This window comes from Myxocyprinus asiaticus, chromosome 43, assembly GCF_019703515.2.
Source record: "Myxocyprinus asiaticus isolate MX2 ecotype Aquarium Trade chromosome 43, UBuf_Myxa_2, whole genome shotgun sequence".
NCBI classification, from domain to species: domain Eukaryota; kingdom Metazoa; phylum Chordata; class Actinopteri; order Cypriniformes; family Catostomidae; genus Myxocyprinus; species Myxocyprinus asiaticus.
This window is the reverse complement of record NC_059386.1, coordinates 10,524,150-10,546,365: the sequence shown is the minus strand read 5'-3', so window position 1 is coordinate 10,546,365 and position 22,216 is coordinate 10,524,150. Positions and strand designations below refer to the sequence as shown.

At 37.7% G+C, this 22,216-nt stretch overlaps 1 protein-coding gene across 3 annotated transcripts in view; it reads left to right on the top strand.

Moving 5' to 3' along the window:
* Positions 1 to 21,754, top strand: part of LOC127433458 (rab GTPase-activating protein 1-like) — a 146,739-nt gene extending 124,985 nt beyond the window's left edge. For all 3 annotated transcript variants that reach the window (XM_051685390.1, XM_051685389.1, XM_051685391.1), the window contains 7 exons: positions 3,318 to 3,410; positions 5,715 to 5,825; positions 6,453 to 6,557; positions 9,234 to 9,317; positions 14,890 to 14,961; positions 16,109 to 16,306; positions 20,320 to 21,754. In XM_051685390.1, coding sequence (XP_051541350.1) covers positions 3,318 to 3,410; positions 5,715 to 5,825; positions 6,453 to 6,557; positions 9,234 to 9,317; positions 14,890 to 14,961; positions 16,109 to 16,306; positions 20,320 to 20,442 — 786 coding nt within the window. In that variant the 3' untranslated portion in view covers positions 20,443 to 21,754. The remainder of the gene's footprint in view (positions 1 to 3,317; positions 3,411 to 5,714; positions 5,826 to 6,452; positions 6,558 to 9,233; positions 9,318 to 14,889; positions 14,962 to 16,108; positions 16,307 to 20,319) is intronic.
* Positions 21,755 to 22,216: the final 462 nt, after the last annotated feature.

Below are 22,216 nucleotides of genomic sequence, written 5' to 3'. Positions count from 1 at the left end.
GAGTTTGTGTGTTAATTCAGTATGAAACCTCAGTTTAAGTGACACCACACTCTTTGGTTTAAAACAGAAGTGATCAATAGAGCTTTTACGGGGGGCCTGGGTAGCTCAGTGGTAAAATACGCTAGCTACCACCCCTGGAGTTCGCTAGTTCAAATCCCAGGGTGTGCTGAGTGACTCCAGCCAGGTCTCCTAAGCAACCAAATTGGCCCAGTTGCTAGGGAGGGTAGAGTCACATGGGGTAACCTCCTCGTGGTCGCTATAATATGGTTCGTTCTCGGTGGGGTGCGTGGTGAGTTGAGCCTGGTTGCCGCGGTGGATGGCGTGAAGCCTCCACACGTGCTATGTCTCCGTGGCAACACGCTCAACAAGCCACGTGATAAGATGGGCGGGTTGATGGTCTCAGACGCGGAGGCAGCTGGGATTCATCCTCCACCACCCGGATTGAGGCGAATCACTACGCGACCACGAGGACTTAAAAAAAAAGCGCACTGGGAATTGGCCATTCCAAATTGGGTGAAAAAAAATAAAAAATAAAAAAATTTAGCTTTTACATGCTACAACACCAGTGTTGGAGTAACTAACTAAAAGTAGTGACGCTCCTATTTTTCAGTACTGTGACTGAAAAAATAGTGTAGCCTTCATTGCAAGTATAACATGCATATTACATATCGGCCGGCTCTAAAAGTAATGAAAGTGTTCTTTATTTTTTTGATTTTTTTGGACTTTTCCCCTTTTTCTCCCAATTTGGAATGCCCAATTCCCAATGTGCTTTTAAGTCCTCGTGGTTGCGTAGTGATTCGCCTCAGTCCGGGTGGCGGAGGACAAATCCCAGTTGCCTCCGTGTCTGAGACCATCAACCCGCCCATCTTATCGCGTGGCTTGTTGAGCGCGTTGCCACGGAAACATTGCGCGTGAGGAGGCTTCACGCCATCCACCGCGGCAACCACGCTCAACTCACCACGCACCCCACCGAGAACGAACCACATTATGGAGTTTACCCCATGTGACTCTACCCTCCCTAGCAACCTGGCCAATTTTTGGTTGCTTAGGAGACCTGGCTGGAGTCACTCAGCACGCCCTGGGATTCGAACTAGCGAGCTAGCGAACTCCAGGGGTGGTAGCCAGCATATTTTACCACTGAGCTACCCAGGCCCCCAGTGTTCTTTATTTTTATTGTAGAGTACGTTTAGCTGTTCAAGTTCAACGATACAATTCTAGAACAGATCAATTAAAAATTTGTGCCAGAAAAATACTGCATTGATTAAAAAAAAATATGAATGAATAAGAAATGTTTATTGAATTATTTCCAGGTTACTTGACAGTAGGTTAGCTTTAAATTATGATTGGTTTGTAGCTGGGGAAACTTCAGTTTCAAAGTAGCTTCCACAACACTGTACAACACACATACTTTCATTTCGCTGCCCTTAATTGTTCCCCTGGGTGTCATTGAAAATATGCTGACTGATGAACTCATCTTGACATTGAGGGCTTTTATATGGATCTCATTTCAGCTCGACATGGTTCCATCTGTGGAGGCATTATGGATTAATGTATAACAGACCCGGTTCTGTGTGGCCAAACCTATCTGAAATGCCGTTGTACTAAATAGAGCTCATTTACAAACCTAGTATGTACCTGCAGCTCCTGCTAGTGTGAGGGACCAGAGTGTTCCTGTGAGGAATAGCTGTTGCTATATACACAAAACACACTCAGTCTAGCAGAAATTAGGTCATTCGATGAGAGCGGGGTAGTATTGAGCTACAGGTTGATAAATGTGACACAGCGTGTATATTTGGGTCCTCAGTGCAGGAACTGCAGGAACAGAAATGAATTAGTGGTTGGTCACAGTATTATATTAAGGAAACGCTTTCAGATCTACTTTGAATCTCAGCTTTATTTAGGCTGTCTAGTTTGTTTACAGTTTGAAGTCGTTAAAATCTCCAGAGTGATTCAGGTTTGTTTCACATAGCCAGACTTTTGACTATTAGCATACAGTCTAGTCCACTTCGCAGCTTATTCTGGCCAAGAAGTGGCCTTTTTGATCAACAAGTAAAACAACCAACAACATTTCACTTTTTTACATAACACATAGGGGATGGTTTTTTGAAAATGCAATGCAAGTGAAGGGACTAATCACACAATTTATTACTCATGATTAATCACAGATTTTGAAAGTGTTGAAATTTGACACAGTATAAAGATACAAATGGACCAGTTAAAGTAAAAAAAAAAAAAAAAAAAAAAAATTTCCCCAATTTGGAGTGCCAAATTCCCAATGCGCTCTAGGGCCTCGTGGTGGCGTAGTGACGAATCTTAGTTGCCTCCGCATCTGAGATGTCAATCCGCGCATCTTATCGAGTGGCATGTTGAGCGCGTTACCGCAGAGACATAGTGCGTGTGGAGGCTTCACTCTATTCTCTGCGGCATCCACGCACAACTCACCACGTGCCCCACCGAGAGCGAGAACCACACATAGTGACCACAAGCAACTTACCCCATGTGACTCTGCCCTCCCTAGCAACCGGGTCAGTGGATTTGAACTCGCGACTCCATGGGTGGTAGTCAGCATCAATACTCGCTGAGCTACCCAGGCCCCTCAGTTCAAGTAACATTAAAATTTTCCCAAAGTCTAAGTGGGAGTTTGACTAATTGAAAGAACTAGTCTCCCCTTAGGTTGCATTTTCATAGCAATACACATTAAATCTCTTAAACTCTCATCCTCCACAATATTAATCTTCCGGTAGACTCTGGCTATCCGCTTTGTTACAGCAGTCGTGAAGCTGCATTCGTGATTTGCGTCAGCGCTTGCAGACAAAAACGTCTTATTCCGTGTTTTGGTGATAGTTAAGACTTGCACTTCTGTGGTATTAAAATGTACATTAACATTGGCTGAAAAATAATTGATTTCTGTCCCATCTGGTTTTGTACATCAAATAGTGTTAAGAGGTCCTTTCTCCATTTATTTTTATTTTATTATTTTTTTTCTTCACTTACAGGGAAGCGCTGTTGTGTGTGTGTTGTGAAGTGTGCGTCAGTGTAATGACTCCGGGCAGACACATTACAAAGGTTCCGCCCTGCCAATAAGTCTTTATGCTGTATTAATGATAAATGTGTTAATCGTGATTAACACGTGAAACTTTTTTTTATTAATCGCATGCGTTATCATGTTAATTCTGTCAGCAGCAAAATGTTGGTTAATAAAGGTTAATAAAGTTGTTTTATTTAATTATTTCTGTATTATTTAATTATATGTTTGTTTCCTTGTGGGTTTCAATTCATTTATATATCATACAAATAGTCATTTTTGTACATCACAGATTAGTCAGAAGAAGCTAAAGAAGTATGAGAAGGAATATCACACCATTCGAGAGCAACAAGAACAGCAGGAGGCGCCAATCGAGAGATATGAGGTACACTTATCCCTCTTCTGCATCTGTGTGTATAAGCGTGTGTTTATCTCTGCAGGGATTTACACATCTGCATTCATGACTGTGTGCATATGAATATTTACATGATCCATTTGCGTGTGTGTGTATTTGTGCGTGTGCATTTAATCTAGGCTAAGATCTCGTTCTCCCCTAGTTTTCTCTTCTGCACTGAGCACAAATTTATTTCCATTCTGAACATCCTCCTACTAGGATATGCGCTTTGTGCGGTTAATGAGCAGTAATGTGAAAAAAGGTCACCGCTGAGCTCAGAGAGATGATGAAAAGATGGTCTGATGGAAATCCTTGATAGTAGCAGCCTGCCATTCAACAATTATAATTATCATTTAGCAACTGTGAGTCCTGCTTTGGGTGTTTTGAATAATTAATATAATTTATTATAATTTAATACAATTTGTCCTTTCACTTTAGTGACATTGTCGTTAGTTTTCATTCTATGGCTGTTAGTTATTTCAGTGTTTTCTAATTTCAGTTAAGTTTTAGTTTTTATTTCAGTATAATTTGTTGATATTTAAGGGCTGCCAAAGTTAATGAGTTAACTGAACATTAATAATGGCATTAAATTTCTCAGGATCTAGTGTTAGCATCTAGTGGCATTATCATGTTAAAGGTTTTTTACATTTTAAAATATGCTATTTAGCAAAAATAAAAACTGAAATCAATTCAAGGCCATTTTTATTTTATTTACTTAGATTTAGGCTAAGTGAATGAATCCATAAATTTGAAAACGCAGTTTTCGCTTTCTAAATGCTCTCCGTGCACACTGCTGTTTTCAAGCGTTTTCCAAAAGTTGCTCATTCACAATGAAACATCTGAAAACTCTTAAATCCCCTTACTGCGCATGCGAGAAAAAAACGGAAGAAGCGTTATCCTACATCATTTCCATGTACAGTCTGAAACGCTACTGTCTTCGTGTTCCGCCACCGGAAACAATTCCGAGTAAACTTCCCATCACCTTTGAAGGAATGCAGTGTAAAGGTTGTACTAAGTAACATTTACCTTTAGCAATGCAATAAAAGTGAATATCAGACACAACAACACCACTACAACATGGGCCGCCATCTTTTTTTTTATTGGGTTGAATGGATCACATGACTGTGTAACATGACATCAAATACATCATCGTTTTCAAATATCTAAATTTTCCCTGTCCACTCTACAACGCGAAGACCGCGTTTTCAGATTCATTTACTTAGAAGAGCATTTTTCGAAAAGCTCCGTTTTGGACAGAAGGCCAAAACGTAGCTACATTAATGCATTTTCAAACAAAAACATATTAGTGTGGACGTGGCCTTAGAGTAAAAATATATTGTAGTTTGGTTTAAATTTTCCAAGTAAGTTTATTTTTATGACATCGTAGTATCTCCCAATACTTGCGTCTTACTGCATTTTTAAAGTATATACTTTCCCATCACCAGCAAAGAACATACTTATAGTGCTTTGTATAATAATATGAATTAGAACTCTTCTAAACAAATGTGTTTAAAAATAACGTATAAACTTTTCAATAATATGTACACTTTTAGCAATAACACATAGACCTTCCATATGCTTCTGCAGAAACCACACGTCAGTGTGAACTTCATTTTTAAACTTAAACTCTCTATAAAGTACTACACTACCCACAATCCTAAAGAGAGATCGACCAATCAGACAATTTGTTGTTTTTAAGGAAACAGGAATCATGGCAATCTCCACAGAGGTTTTTGCAGGTTAGCTTAGGCTTACACTGTCACTGTTGATCTATACTGAGGGCGACATTCATTGTTAATATAATTATCTCACCTAATTTACATTTAAATTCAATCCTGTACTGAATATATGCAACACACACACATTTGAATAAGCTTACAAACTGCATAATGAAAATTAGTGTCAATTAAATTAGTGTCAATTAAATTGTCATTAACATGCACATTTATTTATTTAATTTATTTATTTATTTTTTATATTTAACCCCTTTTCTAACCACTAATCACGACCACGAGGAGGTTACCCCAGACCTGGTTGGAAATATGCACATTTATAACACACACTATCTGTTTAATAGCTCCTCTACACTCTCTCTTTGTACATTAGCCTGAGAATTGAAAGTCCAGTCAGTGTGTTAATTGCTTTCTGACTTGTTTTCCTGTTACTTGTCAATTTTTAATCAGGTCTCTTCTCCAAGTTTCCTTTTATTCCCATCACAGTTAACCATTATAACAACTGTCACAAGACATTGACTGAGTCACACACACTCACATACAATCTGTGTCTCCTCTGTAGAGAGAGAACCGGCGGTTACAGGAAGCTAACATGCGTCTGGAACAGGAAAACGATGACCTGGCACATGAGCTGGTCAGCAGTAAGATCGCGCTGCGGAAAGACCTGGACAACGTAAGTTTATTGCGCAGTTATTGCCGCTTTCCATGGATACGGTACAATTTGGTCTCCAATAACTTTTTTTAAGGTAAGAGAGGCACAAATCCCATGTTTTGTTTTTTTTTGTGAGAACTATTTGAATATTGTTTCTTTTTTTTTTTTTACATTCTTTAAAATTGTGACCCCTACAGTAAGAAGTAACAATTTCTTTTTACAGCATAGTAGGAAGGCAAGTAGATTATCTTAATCCATTTCCTCAATTTTTACAAATGCCAAGCCATTACATTTTCATGTTTATTACTAGTCAATTGCAAAATCACACAAATGACACATTGCAAATCTCACAGAAAATGAAAAATAAAATAAATAAATGAAATCATGTATTTAATTTGATCCCCTGAGGTTGACAAGCAACATTTTCTGAAGGTTAAGCACCTCTTTTCACTGACTATTTATTGAAAAAGAAAATAATTTTTTCAGATCCTGTTTTTTACCTTATTCGTGGAAAGTGCTTTTTTAAAATTCCTTGAAAGTTTTCCCTTCTTGTAGGCCCTGCTTTAGCACCTTCTTTTATTCATACCAACCTGTAGTTTCTGATATTAATATTAAATCTCTGTATGTGTGTATTTCCTTTGCCTTTAGGCGGAAGAGAAAGCCGATGCGCTCAATAAAGAGCTTCTCATCACCAAACAGAAACTGGTGGACTCTGAAGATGAGAAGAGACGACTGGAGGAAGAGTCTGCACAGGTCAGGCCCTCTACCATCACACAAACCTCACAAATACTATAAGTTAAAAGTTTAATTCTTAATTATTACTATTTTCCACATTTTAGAAAAATTGAGGGGGGGGGGGGGGTGCAGCCTTGTAAATTTTGTCAGGGGGGCTTACTGTTTAAGACTTTGAAAACCCCTACTCTTGATGGCAGCAATTACTAGAAAAATGTTTTCCTTTATCACTTTCCATCCCAAAATTCCGATCTAAATATAGGTGGTGCTATAGCGCATTTTAGCCCTCACATTTGTGCTCGTCCATAGACATTCAGTCTAATTTTCAGTTCACACACCACCCCCATTGTTTCATTGAATATCTAGGCATCTGAGTGGACTAGAAGCTCAAGCTAGGTGTCATTAAAAAGCTGAGATCAGATGTAAGATGTATAACATTTTATCATCAATATATATCCATAACATAAAATAACGACAACATACACTGCCTAGCCAAAAAAAAAAAAGAAAAAGTTGCATACTCTAATATTTTGTCAGACTGCCTTTAGCTTTGATTACAACGTGCATTCGTCGTTGCATTGTTTCGACAACCTTATGCAACGTCACAACATTTATTTCAGTCCAGATTTGCGTTAATTTTTGGCTAAGATCTTGTATTGACGGGAGAGTTGAACCACTCCTAAATTCTGCTCCAGCACATCCAAAAACATTCAGTGGGGTTAAGGTCAGGACTCTTTGCTGGCCAATTCATATGTGAAAATGATTCCTCATGCTCCCTGAACCACTCTTTCACAATTTGAGCCCGATGAATCTTGACATTGTCATCCTGGAATATGCCCGTGCCGTCAGAGAAGAAAAAATCCATTGATGGGATAACCTGGTCATTCAGTACATTCAGGTAGTCAACTGCTGTATAACGTTGCTGAGCCAAGACCTGACCAACTGAAGCAACCCCAGATCATAACACTGCCTCCAGAGGCTTGTACAGTGGGCACTATGCATGACGGGTGCATCGCTTCATGCGCTTTCCTTCTTACCCTTACGTGCCCATCGCTTTTGAATAGGGTAAATCTGGACTCATCAGACCACATGACCTTTTTCCATTGCTCCACAGTCCAAGCATTATGCTCCCTAGCAAATTGAATTCGTTTTTTCCGATTAGCCTCACTAACAAGTGGCTTTCTTGTGGCCACACAGCTGTTTAGTCCCAATCAAACATTCTCGTCTCATTGTGCATGTGGAAATGCTCTTACTTTCACTATTAAACATAGCCGTGAGTTCTACTGTCGATTTTTTACGATGTGACTTCAAGCGTTTTATTGATCTCCGTTCACGATCATTCAAGATTTTTTTATGACCACATTTCTTCGCAAAGCTGACGGTTCAGCACTATCCTTCCAGGTTTTAATAATGTGTTGGACAGTTCTTAACCCAATTCCAGTGATTTCAGCAATCAGTTATTTTCTTTGCTTGACGCGGGCCAGTAATTTGCCCCTTCTGAAACACAGTAACAACTTTTCCATGACCACGGGATACGTCTTCCGACATGGTTGTTTAAGAAATGAGAAGCTACACACTGCATCAGTTAGGGTTAAAAGAACTGTTGCCAGCTGAAACATATTAATCACTGCAATAATGATCCAATCAAAGGCTCTTGAGTATCTGCTTATTAAAATCCAAACGGCAACTTTTGTTTTGCCAGGCCGTGTATATTTCCAATGATTTGTTTAGCACGCTTTTCCTGCTGGACCGTATATTTTGTTCTGGACATCTTAGATATAACATTGAATTAATCTCACTCTGCGTGTCTGCAGAGTTGAAGAGGTTAATGTGTATAATAATTTATATTAAATTGACAGCAGCTACAGCTGACTATTACAAAGTTGAAGGTAAATGCAAAAATGTCTAACAATGGCCTTAACTAACAAATATTGGACCACAATATTTTTTTCTGTAAAACTATTGAGCTTTACAAGGCCAATAGAAGTGTAAACAATGAAATACAGATAAAGACTGTAAAAGAAACTTAACACAATAACACAAATGGAAGTATAAGAATTATGCAATGACCAAAAAGGGTTAGGGTATTAAGCAATTTAAAACTGTCTGGCTTCTTCAAAGTACCCACACTTTGTTTAGATCACAGCTCTGTACACTCTGGCCATTCTCTCAACCAACTTCATCCTGAGATGCATTAAAATGAGTTTCGATGTATGCTTGGCACTTGATTTCTTTTCTTTTTTTTTTTTTTTTTTTGTCTACAAAACTGAAATTTAACCATAAGCCTTTAGATCAAAAACATAAATTAATCATAAAAAACATAAATTAAGTCATGTGTGTCCAAACATTTGACTGGTAGTGGATATTCCCCAATAACCCCATAATGACTTTACATCCGTATACAGTATTGTGTATTTATGTCTGTACTTTGGATCAAGTGATATATATCAGGGAATGGGTCCCTTGTCAGGACAGACTTGCAGTATGATGGATGTGTGTTTCAGTTGATTGCCATGGTCCTCCTAAGAAAGGTCTTATATTATAGGGACAATATGGCCTGTGGACACAGTTGTCCTTAGATAGAGTGGAGCGATGACTCCCGGAGGGGACACTTGGGTTAAATATAGGATCATTGTGATGTGAATGATTTCCTGTTGAGGGAAAGAGTCTTTAACTCACATCTTAATCTGTTTTCAGCTGAAGGAGATGTGTCGGAGAGAACTGGACAAATCTGAGTCTGAGATAAAGAAGAACGGCTCCATCATTGGGGAATACAAACAGGTGAACACACACACCTGTACACTCACATGCTTCATGTCTCCAGTGTGTACGGTCTGGATCTCTTATTTAAAATCTTTCTGATTTTAATGGCCATCTGTTGCCATAAATGAAGTCCAATATCACTCCAACAGGACATTTTGGCTCTGTCACACTCTAAATCAGTTTAAATTGCCTAGCTGCAGCCATATCATATTTTAAAACTCCCCATAGTCTAATTCAATTTTCTACATAAATCAGTTAACTTACTCTGAAGGCACATCAATTTTACTTAACGATAAAACTGATGTTTTACTGTTTTCCTCTGTTTGTTTTTTTAGCCATTGCCTAATTTGAGGACTAGCATTTGTTTTGTAATATTTTAAAAATACATACTAGACCATTAGTAGGTAATATTTTATTATTTTATCTATCTTATTTATAAATACAAATATTATTTATTTTTTATTTTTTATTTTTTTGCCTTTTTGCCATTTTTATTGACAGGAGAGTAGAGATTAGGGCTAGGTAATATAGCTTAAAAAATATGTCACCATTTTTTATTTAACCCTTTTGACAGTATTCAGTATCAACATTGGCAAGAAAAGGAATGTGGACCCTTTGTTATTAGCTGTATTTATATAAAAATAATTGACTTAAAATCTGGTTTGATCTTCATCTAAGTTTCAATAATGAACAAACACAATCTGTGTTAACTAATAACACACTAACTGTTGTATTATTCTTGTTTATATTGAATACAATATCATTCAAACATTCACAGTGTAGGTTGGAAAAAATATTTGAACTCCTAAGCCAATGACGTCAACAAAAGCTAATTCGAGTCAGGAGTTGGTAAACCTGGCATCCAATTAATGAAACAAGATTGGAGGTGTGGGTTAGAACTAATTTGACTTATAAAAAGCACTAAAAAATTTGGAGTTTACTATTCACAAGAAGCATCTGCTGACTTGGACCATGCCTCGCAAAAAAAGAGAAGACCTACGATCAAGAATTGTTGCTTTGGAAGAAGCTGGAAAGGGTTACAAAGTTATCTCAAAGAGCTTAGAGATTCTAGTCTCAATAACTCAAAAAATTTGATCTCAGTGATTTAGACCGTGGCATGATTGTTGGTGCCAGACAGGCTGTAACTGCTGATCTCCTGCGATTTTCAAGCACAACAGTCTCTAGAGTTTACTCCGAATGGTGCCAGAAACAAAAAAAACATCCAGTGAGTGGCAGTTCTGAGGATGGAAACGTCTTGTTGATGAGAGAGGTCAACAGAGAATGGTCAGACTGGTTTGAGCTGACAGAAAGGCTACAGTACCTCAGATAAACGCTCTGTACAATTGTAGTGAGCTGAACAGCATCTCGGAATGCCCAACACATTGAACCTGGAGGCGGATGGGCTTCAACAGCAGAAGAAGACCACGTCAGGCACTTTATTAGGACTATAGTGTTCCTAATAAAGTGCTCAGAGATTGTGTGTGTGTGTGTGTATATATATATATAAATAGTGGTTGGTGCACATTCACTAGTACTTTAAGTCGTGGTACTTACAATCCCTAATCTTTAAGCCTTTCAACTCTCGAGTATGAGAGCGTTAAGACCGATGAGAACGTGGTAAGTCGATAGATAGTGTTGTTAAAATAGTGTTAATTCTTAAGTGTTCTTAAGTATATTCTCAAGTATATATATGTATATTCAAAATGTTTAATGCAACAAATAAAATCTAGTTAAAAACAGTCAATGAACACAATAGATATTTAATGCATTTCATGTATATGCACTAATATAACAATACATAATAATAAACAGCCATTTTTACCCACACATTTTTTAGTTAAACATTTTAATACATGGAAAATGCCACACGGGGCCCTTTTAAGTAATGATTAAAACAAATAGTTGAAATGGACAGAACTAATTGACAGAAATTAAGTGCACTTCAGAATTAACACTATTTTAACAACACTATCTATCGACTTACCACACTATTGAAACATCGGTCTTAACGCTCTCATACTCGAGAGTTGTAAGGCTTAAAGATTAGGGATCGTAAGTACCACGACTTATGTACTGGTGAATGTGCACCAACCACTATGCTATGACTCCAAACCTTTTTTTCTTGTTCTATGTATTTGTTTGAGAGTATTTTTCTGAAACAACTCAAAATAACCACTAATAGAGCACAGTAAAGACACCGAATGGTCCTATAAGAACTCATGTTCCAGTAAGATGTGCAGATAAGGGCTGATGTGAGTGTAGAGGAGAGACTGGCCTGAAAGTGGCCCTTTCAGTGCAGTATGAGAGCTGCTCTGTAAAAATAGTTGAGCTGTTGTCCCTGAAGAGCTCATTTTAATGGGGCCGCTGATAGCATGATTCATGACGGAGCATGATAATGGTGTCCTCTGAGCTCAACCAGCTCTCTCTTTCTCTCTCTCAGACACACACACTCACGCTCTTATTGCTTGTATGAGCCAGACAGCACACAATGAATGTTTAAGGTCTGCAGGTATCACTTGGATGGCTCATTATTGCGAGGAGGACAGCCTGAACACAACCAAAGTCATTTAAATCTTGTACATTACTCACAATTTTATAGTTGTATAACACAAATTGGGTCATTTCTTTTAAGTTCAAGTCTCTATTTAATTGAAAAAATGTTAGTTGTTAATGTAATCATTTATTAAGCATCACTACTACTATTGCTTATACTTAGGGTTGGGATTTGAACAAACTCCTAACCCCAAGTATTGATTTTTTGGTGCATAACACATCCTGCACCGTTTGTACTCAGACATGAATGATACCTCAAAGGTGTGCTGTTACTTTTCTAAGAAATTGGATTTACCATTTTCACCTGGAGGATAATCAGACGGGAATATCTAGGGACCAGAATATCATTGAGACATGGGGGTGGGCTCTTTTGACACCTGTCAACCACCCATAACAACCCTACACACAGCAACACGCTAAAATCATTCTGAACATCTTAGCAACTTTGTATGAATGCCTCGGCAACCACCCGTAACACCCTGGAATCGTGGCAGCAAGTTTTTCATGGGCAAGCACCACTCACATTTTCTTCAGAAAATCTGAAGCTCTAGCTTTTATGAAGCCCTGGACAGGACTGAAACTGAAGTTTTGTGTTCCCTTACAATACATCACAATAGTTTTGCATTTCTTCACAATATTTAATTACTTCTTAGTCAAAAAAGTAATGTAATACATTACATTTTAAATTCTCATAATCAGATTACAGTTACTGACTTTCAATTAAAGCAATTACTTTTAAGTACAGCGCTGAAGTAATATGTACTGTATAATATATTCAAAATATGAATTCATATGTACGTCTGTTAACGTTTCTGTGGTTGTATTGTGGTTGTATTGTGCTGTATTGACATTCAGGCATTTGGAGGTTGTGTCATGACTATGTCTTGCTCTCTTATCAATGTCTTGCTGCATAAGCATTAGATACGTACATACAACTGTATTTAATAAAAAACACTGTGGTACCGCTGGTATTATGAAGTTTGAATTCATGGTAGTACTATGGCACCGGTATAGGCTACTGTGCAACATTAAGTTAAAGCTACACTATGTCACTTTTTTTGTTAAAAAAAACAAAATGTTAATAATGAGAGAGTGCAATAAATATCCATCTTCCAAACCATGTCTTTACCCAAATACACTTTGATAAACCTATAATAATGATATATATTTTAGAGCTGTCAGGACGGATTTCATGGGAAATTGCATACATACGTCATTCGCCCGTGCGTGTTCACATGTTGATATCATATCCGTACACAGAGAACATAAGCTCTGGCTACTGTAGCGCGTGTGGGAGTAGCGTGAATCTGAAAGTTTGTTGTCACAACGAACAAGAAAATTTTAACATGGATCTTTCAAAACAGCAAACCTCCGGGGAATCACTGGTTGTAAATCAAAGAAACACCGAACAGAGCACAGTCTACAAGCGACAGAGTCCGTAATAAAACCCAAATCAACATCGGCTTGGCTTTTCAGAGGTGGCAAAAACTGAAAGGATTTAAAAGCGACCCAAAGATGGCTTTTTTCTTACTCAACAGATAAGATATTTTATTGATATGGTTTATGTATAGTTGTGTAACAACACACACATCTGTGTGTAGTGAAATACAATAATTATACTGTAATTGGTGCAGAAATGTTCACTTGCTAGCAAACGTGTGTATTTTTCTTTATAACGGCAATCATTTATATAAATAAATCCTTTAGTCCTAGGCTTGCCAAGGACATGTGAGTGTTGAAATGATGTTGACCACTGGTTGGTAACAATGACAATCTATTAATTAGGTCTATTTGGCCAGAATATCCTGCAGTTATAAAACACTTTACAGCGTTTGACCTTATCAGACTAGCAATCATTATGTCTGATGTTAACAAACTTTTGTAATGTCATTTATTTCAAAACATCAATGCTTCCATTAAGTCAAAACAACAGCATAAGATATGGAACTTACCTGCTCAGATGACATGTTTTCAGATATCCATCTTTTCCTTTCTTTCGTTATTTATTTGTCCATTCGCTCTGATAAGATGTCCTGTATCCATGTGTACACCGGTGCCTCGAAACACATTCATCCACACAGAGCCGAAGCACAACCAAAACAATGTTCTTCCGCAAGACGCATGCAGTTTTATTTTTTAACTGCTAGAGGGCCAGAAGTTACATAGTGTAGCTTTAATATTGAATCATCAATTGAAGCGTTTCTTTTCTTGTTTTACTTTTATACTTAATATTTAACAAAATGAACTGGCTGAATCTTTTGACTTTATCATTTTTACAGCCAGTTATTTTCTTTGCTATAAACAATCACTGCAACACAGAGCTGATTGGTTTATATTGATTTGTTGCACACTCTTGTGGATGTAGGAAACAACATCGATTTAAAAATGAAGGGTCTTTTAGATTAAACTTTCTTGTTTTTCCACCAATACATTAGACTTTATTTGGGGAGTTTTCCCTCTTTATTTAGATTTAGTTATAGTGGAGAGCTACAGGAAATGATTGAGCCGAGAGACTGAAACCTGCATTACTCACATTAGCACCACAACTCAACGTGTTAGGAGCAAGAGTGATAACTGCTTAGCCATGACACTAGCATTAAACACAAATCCTTCCTCCTTCATTCATATGAGGCTACATTCTTCTTATTGATTAATGTATACCAAAGTGGTAGCCTAATTAAGATATTAACCTCAGACAACAGCCTACAAACAAGTGTTGTTGGGTTGGGAAAGAATGCATGTCATTGTTCAAGTGTTCCATTAAAGGCATCCAATCAAAAATAGATTTGAGGTTTAAAAGTCAGCTTGATCACCTACAGGCCTGAGCTTTGCAGTGCCATTAATGCACTTACTGTAAGAGGATGCTGGGTTTACAGAGAGAGATGGAGAATGTGATATCTTGTAAGGTAATATATGGAGAGAATGATGGTGTGGTCTCATGCTGATTGATTTCTTAGCTGTTTAACCTTGTGCTTGCTCTTCCTCTCGAACTGAAAGCATGTATTGTGTATAGTGACCTTTGACTTCTGTGTGTCAGATCTGCTCTCAGCTCAGCGAGCGTCTGGAGAAACAGCAGACGGCTAACAGAGGAGAGCTGGAGAAGATCCGGGTAGGTGAAGACACACACACACACACAAACATGTTTGATTAGCTGTTATTTGAAAAGCTGTTTATTTTGGGGGCCTGGTTAAAACAATGGCATTTGCAACGCATTTACAGTAAATTTTGTAATGTGATGAATTTCTATGTGAAACCAATATTTGGTAGGTAATAATGTAGGGCGGGGCTTTATTTTATCCTTCAGGATTTGATTGGATGGTAAAATGTAGGCTGTGATTTTATTGGTTAATATTACTTTTCTCCGCCCACCTGACCTTGGTTACATCAGCAAAAAAGAAAATTAATTTCAGAGGCAGAGAAAGTTGTTCTGCTTTCATTTTTCATTTTAGACTTCGAAAAAAAAAATGTCTTTGGAATAACATGCACTCATGACCATTTATTAAGAAAGTACATTTTGACAACGAGCCACGTAAAAAAGTCAGTTTAATCAAAAGTCAGAAAACACTGCAAGGACAGTGTCATGTATATTTTCATAAAAATATTTGGTTGCAATTTATTTTACAATACGTGTACTTACAGTGTAATTACCCAAGAAAGTACTGACTAATATTAGTTAACTACATGTACTTAATATGGGTTAAGGTTAGGTTTAGTGTTAGTACCTTGTTATTACTATAGTTGTAGTAATTACTGTATATAGTAATGTGGAACAGTGCTGTAAAATAAAGTGCTACCAAATATTTTATGCAAATGTATCACTCAACTCTCTATAAAATACTTGATTCTGATTGGTTAGTCACGACATTCTGCAGTCAAATATTTTAGATTAATGATTGCTAAAATGTATAATTGATCATTGACAAATGCAGTACATGCATTGATGTGCTCTCTCATTTTAAGCATCCATGCAATAAGCAGTATGATGTATAGTCAGACCTGTGCAGGTTTATTTTGCCGTTCATATTGGAGTTGCAATCACTCTGTCAGGGTTTTATTTTGCGATAATGACTGGCTGACTTCGTTATCTCTTACATATTGCTGACTCTTCAATCTGCTTTCAGAAGAGACCAAGGTCTTGTCTGCAATCCAAAGAGTTCATGAACTGCAGCTATTTTTAATTTGAGTGTGTAATTTTCAGGCTTGTGCTCAAGAATTGGTAAAGGTTAAAGGGTTAAATAGCATGTTTGTGTGTTCAGCTGAAGGTGGAAGGCTGTGATAAATGCAGCAATCTCTTCAATAAGGAGGGCCGTCTGAAAGTGTTGAGTGCTCCTAAGGAGGGCAGTGAGGAGGACACAGATGAGGAGAAGGAGGCGCTGAAGTATCAGCTGAGAGAGATGGAGCTGGAGCTCGCTCAGACCAAACTACAGCTGGTGGAGGCCGAGTGCAAGATACAGGTGAAATTCAGTTCTGATTGCAAATAAAATTGACCTCAAACTTGAAAACCTTCCTCAAAATCATAGTTTCGGCTCAGATATAGTGGTTTTTCATTAGGTTTACTGGCTTTATTGAAGAACTATGTTTGCTTTACACTTTACTTTTATGTTGTTAAATTCATTTTGGAAGCTGTGGTCTGATCAGTCATTGAAAGGAATAATAATTCACCCAAAAATTAAAATGTGAAAATGTCATTCCAAACCCATATCACTTTTTGTCTTCTGTGGAACACAAAAAAAAATGTTAGGTAGAATGTTAGTCCCAGTCACCATTCACTTTCATTGTATATTTTTTCTGTTCAATGAAAGAGAAACATTCCGCTTCTATCTTCTTTTGTGTTACATCAAACAAAGTAAATCATACAGCTTATTCTTAGCTTATTCTGCATTAAGCTGACAGCATATCAACCTGTTAGAGTAATGTTAGATGTATAAACCAGATTTCATCTAAATATAGCAATTTTGCACAATAAATGTTAGGGTTGGTCCAAAGCAGTTTTACAGAGAATAGTGCCTAATAACCCCCTGTGTGCAAACTAAAGGCATCAGTGGTGAGGAGAAACTCAATAGAAAGATTCAACACAAATACAACCTTTTCTTAAATGTGTGTATGTTGCAAGAAAGAACACATAGTAAACAGTATTTCTTCCTGTTAAAAACTATGGATGTCAGTAAAATACAATTATTGCGATTAAGCTCATGATTTTTGACCAATCTTTATAAAGCAAAATGAAGCAGTAATGTTAAATTGAGTAAATATGTTATTTTTATTGCAGAACCCAACAAAAAACACATTGGAATGCACTCAACTTACACAATATGGCCAAAAGTTTGTGGACACCATATGTGCTTGATGAACATTTGATTTCAAAACCTTAGGCATCAATTTCCCCCTTTGTTGTAATAACAGCTTCCACTCTTTTGGGAAGGCTTTCCACTATACTGTATGTAGTAACATGGCTGCAGGGATTTGCTCTCATTCAGACACAAGGCTATCAGTGAGGTCAGGAACTGATGTTGGTCGATGGGGCCTGACTTACAGTTGCTCTTCCAGTTCACCCCAAAAGTGACCAGTGGGGTTCAGGTCTGGGCTTTGTGCAGGCCAGTCAATTTCTTCCACGCCAGACACAGTAAAGCATTTCTTTATGGACTTCACTTTGTTCAGAGGGGCATTGTCCTGCTGGAACAGAAAAGGGCTATCCCCAAACAGTTGCCACAGATTTGGAAGCACACAAAGCCCAAGCCATTACATAAAGAAACATTAAGATTTTTCTTTACTGGATTTAATGGAGTAACCAAATTCGTTAATTAGAAGGGGGTGTCCACAAACATTTACAATATAGGCTTTTATGAAGCAGCATAAAATAATGTCATGAAAAAGGTCCGTCGGACTTGATTAAAGTTACACAAGCAGTGACGGATGCGCAAACACATTCTGTTCAGTAAATCAGATAGAATCCACATGATCTAGAAGGTTATTTTCTGCAGATTGTGATTTGTGATCCTTTCTGTCTAAATGAATTACAATTTGAATGTAAATGCGATCTTTCTCCTCATGTCAATTAGATTTCATGATGATTCATTTTGAAGTAGATCGCAGTGCACCACTTCCACTAAATATCTCGGTGTTGGAATCCAGAGAACGTTGTTTACTGAATAAAGCTGCAGGTCTGTATGATTATCAGTCAAAGCTCAACGTGAGCCGTTAAAGCCACACAGCTGTATATCTCGCACATCTCTAACCCTAACAATAACCAAATAAAATGGTTTTATATATCCATAAACGATTAACCAATATAACTCATCCTCAATAAATGAGATTTGTGGGCAGATATTGTTTTTGAAAAGAAATATATTTTATTTCCTTGGCCTGTTTTCCCATATTTGAGTTCTAAACTGAAATGGGTAAATCGTGATGAGCTAGTAAAAAAAAGCATAAAAAAAAAAAAAGGTGTGCACACCTGGAGTAGTCGATGTCTGTCAGCTTGAATTATATACTTTTTACATGTTATATTACAGTACATCACAAATTAGGCTAATGAATACATTTTAGCAATAGACTGGCATGTCTTAAGGTCAAAAATGGCAAAAAAGAAACAGCTTTCTCTAGAAACTCGTCAATCAATCATTGTTTTGAGGAATAAAGACTATACAATGCTTGAAATTGCCAAAAAACTGAAGATTTCATACAAAGATGTACACTACAGTCTTCAAAGACAAAGGACAACTGGCTCTAATAAGGACAGAAAGAGATGTGGAAGACCAGATGTACCACTAAACAAGAGGATGTACATCAGAGTCTCTAGTTTGAGAAATAGACGCCTCACATGTCCTCAGCTGACAGCTTCATTGAATTCTACCCGCTCAACACCAGTTTCATGTACAACAGTAAAGAGAAGACTCAGGGGTGCAGGCCTTATGGGAAGAATTGCAAAGAAAAAGCCACTTTTGAACAGAAAAACAAAAAGAAAAGGTTAGAGTGGGCAAAGAAACACAGACATTGGTCAACAGATAATTGGAAAAGAGCGTTATGGATCTTAATCCCATTGAGCTTTTGTGGGATCAGCTAAACTGTAAGGTGCGTGAGAAGTGCCCGACAAGACAGCCACATCTATGGCAAGTGCTACAGGAAGTGTGGGGTGAAATGTCACCTGAGTATCTGGACAAACTGACAGCTAGAATGCCAAGGATCTGCAAAGCTGTCATTACTGCACGTGGGGGATTTTTTGATGAGAACACTTTGAAGTAGTACAGTTTTTTTTTTCAAGTTGTAATAGTAATTTTTCACGTAATTAATGTGTGATTTGTAGAACAAGTGCTTCAAGGGAGTTTTCACACTTGGTTTGTTAGCTTGGTCTGAGCCCGGGTTTATTTCCTCCCCCCTGCCCCTGCTGGTTTCTGTTCACATCATATTATTTTGATCTGAAAAGCGGTCTGATTGCGTCATCAGCGTGAGTACAAGTGGCAGCTGTTTACCACTGTAACTAGGTAACAACTCGAAGACATCAGCTTCACTGTGTTAGTGAAGTATTGAAGTTTGTCTCTTTTGATTTACCACATGCACAAAACAACACTGTCGTTTGTCTAGCACAGATGCATTGAATGTGCTAATTTGTGAAGAATGTGATCTTCGGTTCACTTCCACGATAAGACGATTACATTCATATTACCAGCAAACTGTACCACAGTTCACATGAACAGTACCCCAGATGGCCTTTTCAAGCAGACTTGGCTGCGGTTCATGGGTGCGCTCCTGAGTTCGGAAAACAACGCTTGCATCATCCAAACTAACTGAACGTTGACGTCAAATGAACCTGTGTGCGCACCAATAGTGCTAATGTGAAAGCACCATAAGAACAGTGGTAGCTCAGCAAGTAGATCACAGAAGTGTTTTGGTAAACGTGAGTCTAGACAAAGGACTTCTTTACCACATCCGTGCTATTTGTGATTAGAATTGAATATTTCTTTTTTGTTGTTTTTGTTCAACAACTGACTGTAAAGATCAGAAAGTGTATTAAAAGAGACATTATTCAGTGACAAATGGATTGCGTAGATTTCGTATTTCGACACACACACGGAACGAGTCCAACCAAACTTTTACTCTCAACACGCAATGAAAGGATCGCGGCCCTGAACTTCTTCGCCACTGTACTACTCAATCACTCGCATGTGAAATCTGAAAATTTACCAGCCAGTGACTAATCACAGACATTTTCAGTCGCATAGCATGAACTTTGGTTGCATATGCGAGTGATTTACTTGCATTTTAGAGGGTTGCGCATCGAGTAAAGATTAATCTCGGGATTTTAAGTAACGGTATTTAGATCATTCAAATGAAGATCACGATTCATTCTATCCTAGCCTAGTCTAGCAGTACTGCTAGCCTAAAGACTAGCCAGTGTTCCCAAGATCTTGTGTAATTTAACTGACCTATAAGTTTATCTCTGACACTTTAAATGCTTTAATTTCTTTAGGACCTGGAGCATCATCTGGGCCTGGCTCTGAACGAAGTCCAAGCAGCCAAAAAGACGTGGTTCAACCGGACGTTAAGCTCCATCAAGACTGTCACTGGAGCTCAAGGCAAAGAGAGCGTCTAACTGGACCACAGAGACACTCCAGCCACTAACTATCTCTCCCCTGTCCAGTGCTTGTACCCTGCAGCTGGCACAACAGAAGTTTTTTCTCTCTCCTTTTTCCTTTTGTAAAAAGAACTTTACTTTTAGGGTACCAACTATCCAAACTGAAACACATGTACTTACTGAAAGAAAAAAGACTTTAACGTCTTTCTACTACTGATATTAAACAGAGGACTGGGCTGTGTCTTCTGCGAGATATTAACACTTCATCTATTGACCTACTCAAGACTACTTGCATAAACACAGAGTCCCAGTTAATATACGGTACAAGTGCTGTCGGAAAACTAGTTTCCGTTCAACCGTAACTTTCATTTGTGTAATGCAGATTTGCTTTTTGCAAGGTGATGGCAAATGCGTTGATCTGTGTGCATGTGTATGACTGAAAAGGTCTGCTTTTATTGTACAGTGTGTGTGTGTGTGTGTGTTTGAGTGTGTTGGCCAATATTGTGGTTTCCAGAGGAAGACTAAAAGGAGGGAGTAAATAGGTAGCACACTGTACATAGATTGTACAGTGAACTTTTAATTTGATTCCTCCTTGAACCACTAGCTGGCGCCCTTCTGATATTAACAAAAATTAATGGTGTATTTGATGAATCATGCGCAGTGGGATACAGTGATTGTGTATATCTGTAGCCACACAACGGGCTGATCTATAAAGGACTGCTTGTTTGACCGAAAGGTCAATGTAATTCACAATCTGCAGTCTTCTGTAGTGACTGTGTGTTGCGGCTAACCAGAAAGGCGCGCTCTAAAGCACTTATGAATCGAGCACACGTTTTGATCGGCAAGCACATATCAAGGTAAAGGAAAAGCTCAACCTTCAGCAGTCACTTTGTGTGTGTGTGTGTGTGTGTGTGTGTGTGTGTAAAGAATACTTTGCAGTAAGGTCTTTGCACCTTACAGACATATTTATATTGATATTTGGCTTGCTACAGATATTGTTGGTGGTAAAGAAGGCCTGTGTGCCCTATTAAGACAAAAGGGGCTGTTCTAAGAGGCACTGGGTTGTAAATAAAAAAAATAAGCATATGATTTTTTTGGGGGGATTAATTTTATATTTCAAACTCTACTTGGTAACTGTACTAATGTTGCCTAATTGTATTGTGCTACAAGATTATTACTAATTGTTTGCCTTTGTCTTAAATTTCAGACTGCTGTCTCATTACATGCCAAATGTACCTTTACTAAGCATTACATTCGTGTGGACATTGTAATAGTGTAGGTTGCATTGTGTATACTTCCATGAATTTCAGTATAAAGATATGAACACGTTTCCTGTGGTATTGTGTTATTTACCATGTGTCTAAAATGTTGTGGCCTAATATTCCCATGTAAGACAGCTACAAGTGAAAATGGTAAAAAAAAAAAAAAAGATCCCTAAAATTTGAAAATTACACCACTACCGTGGTAGGATTTACACTAATAGAAAACATAGGCATAGAAGGAGAGAGGCACCTTATTTTAATTTTTATCATATTTTCTTTTCATGTCACTGCTTTTGTTGTTGTATTGATGCTTTGGTAATATTTTATTTATCCTATAACAATCATGGCGATACATTATTTAGAAATTGAATAAATTGAGAGAGAGAAAGACAGCCCTCTCAGTCAAATGATGGTGAGAAAATGGCACTTTTCAAAGCAAAAATAATATGCAAAAGTAACTAACGGTCTACTTTTTGTTCCCCAACTTTGCAAATTGATAAACATTTTTTTATTTATTTATTTTAAATGAA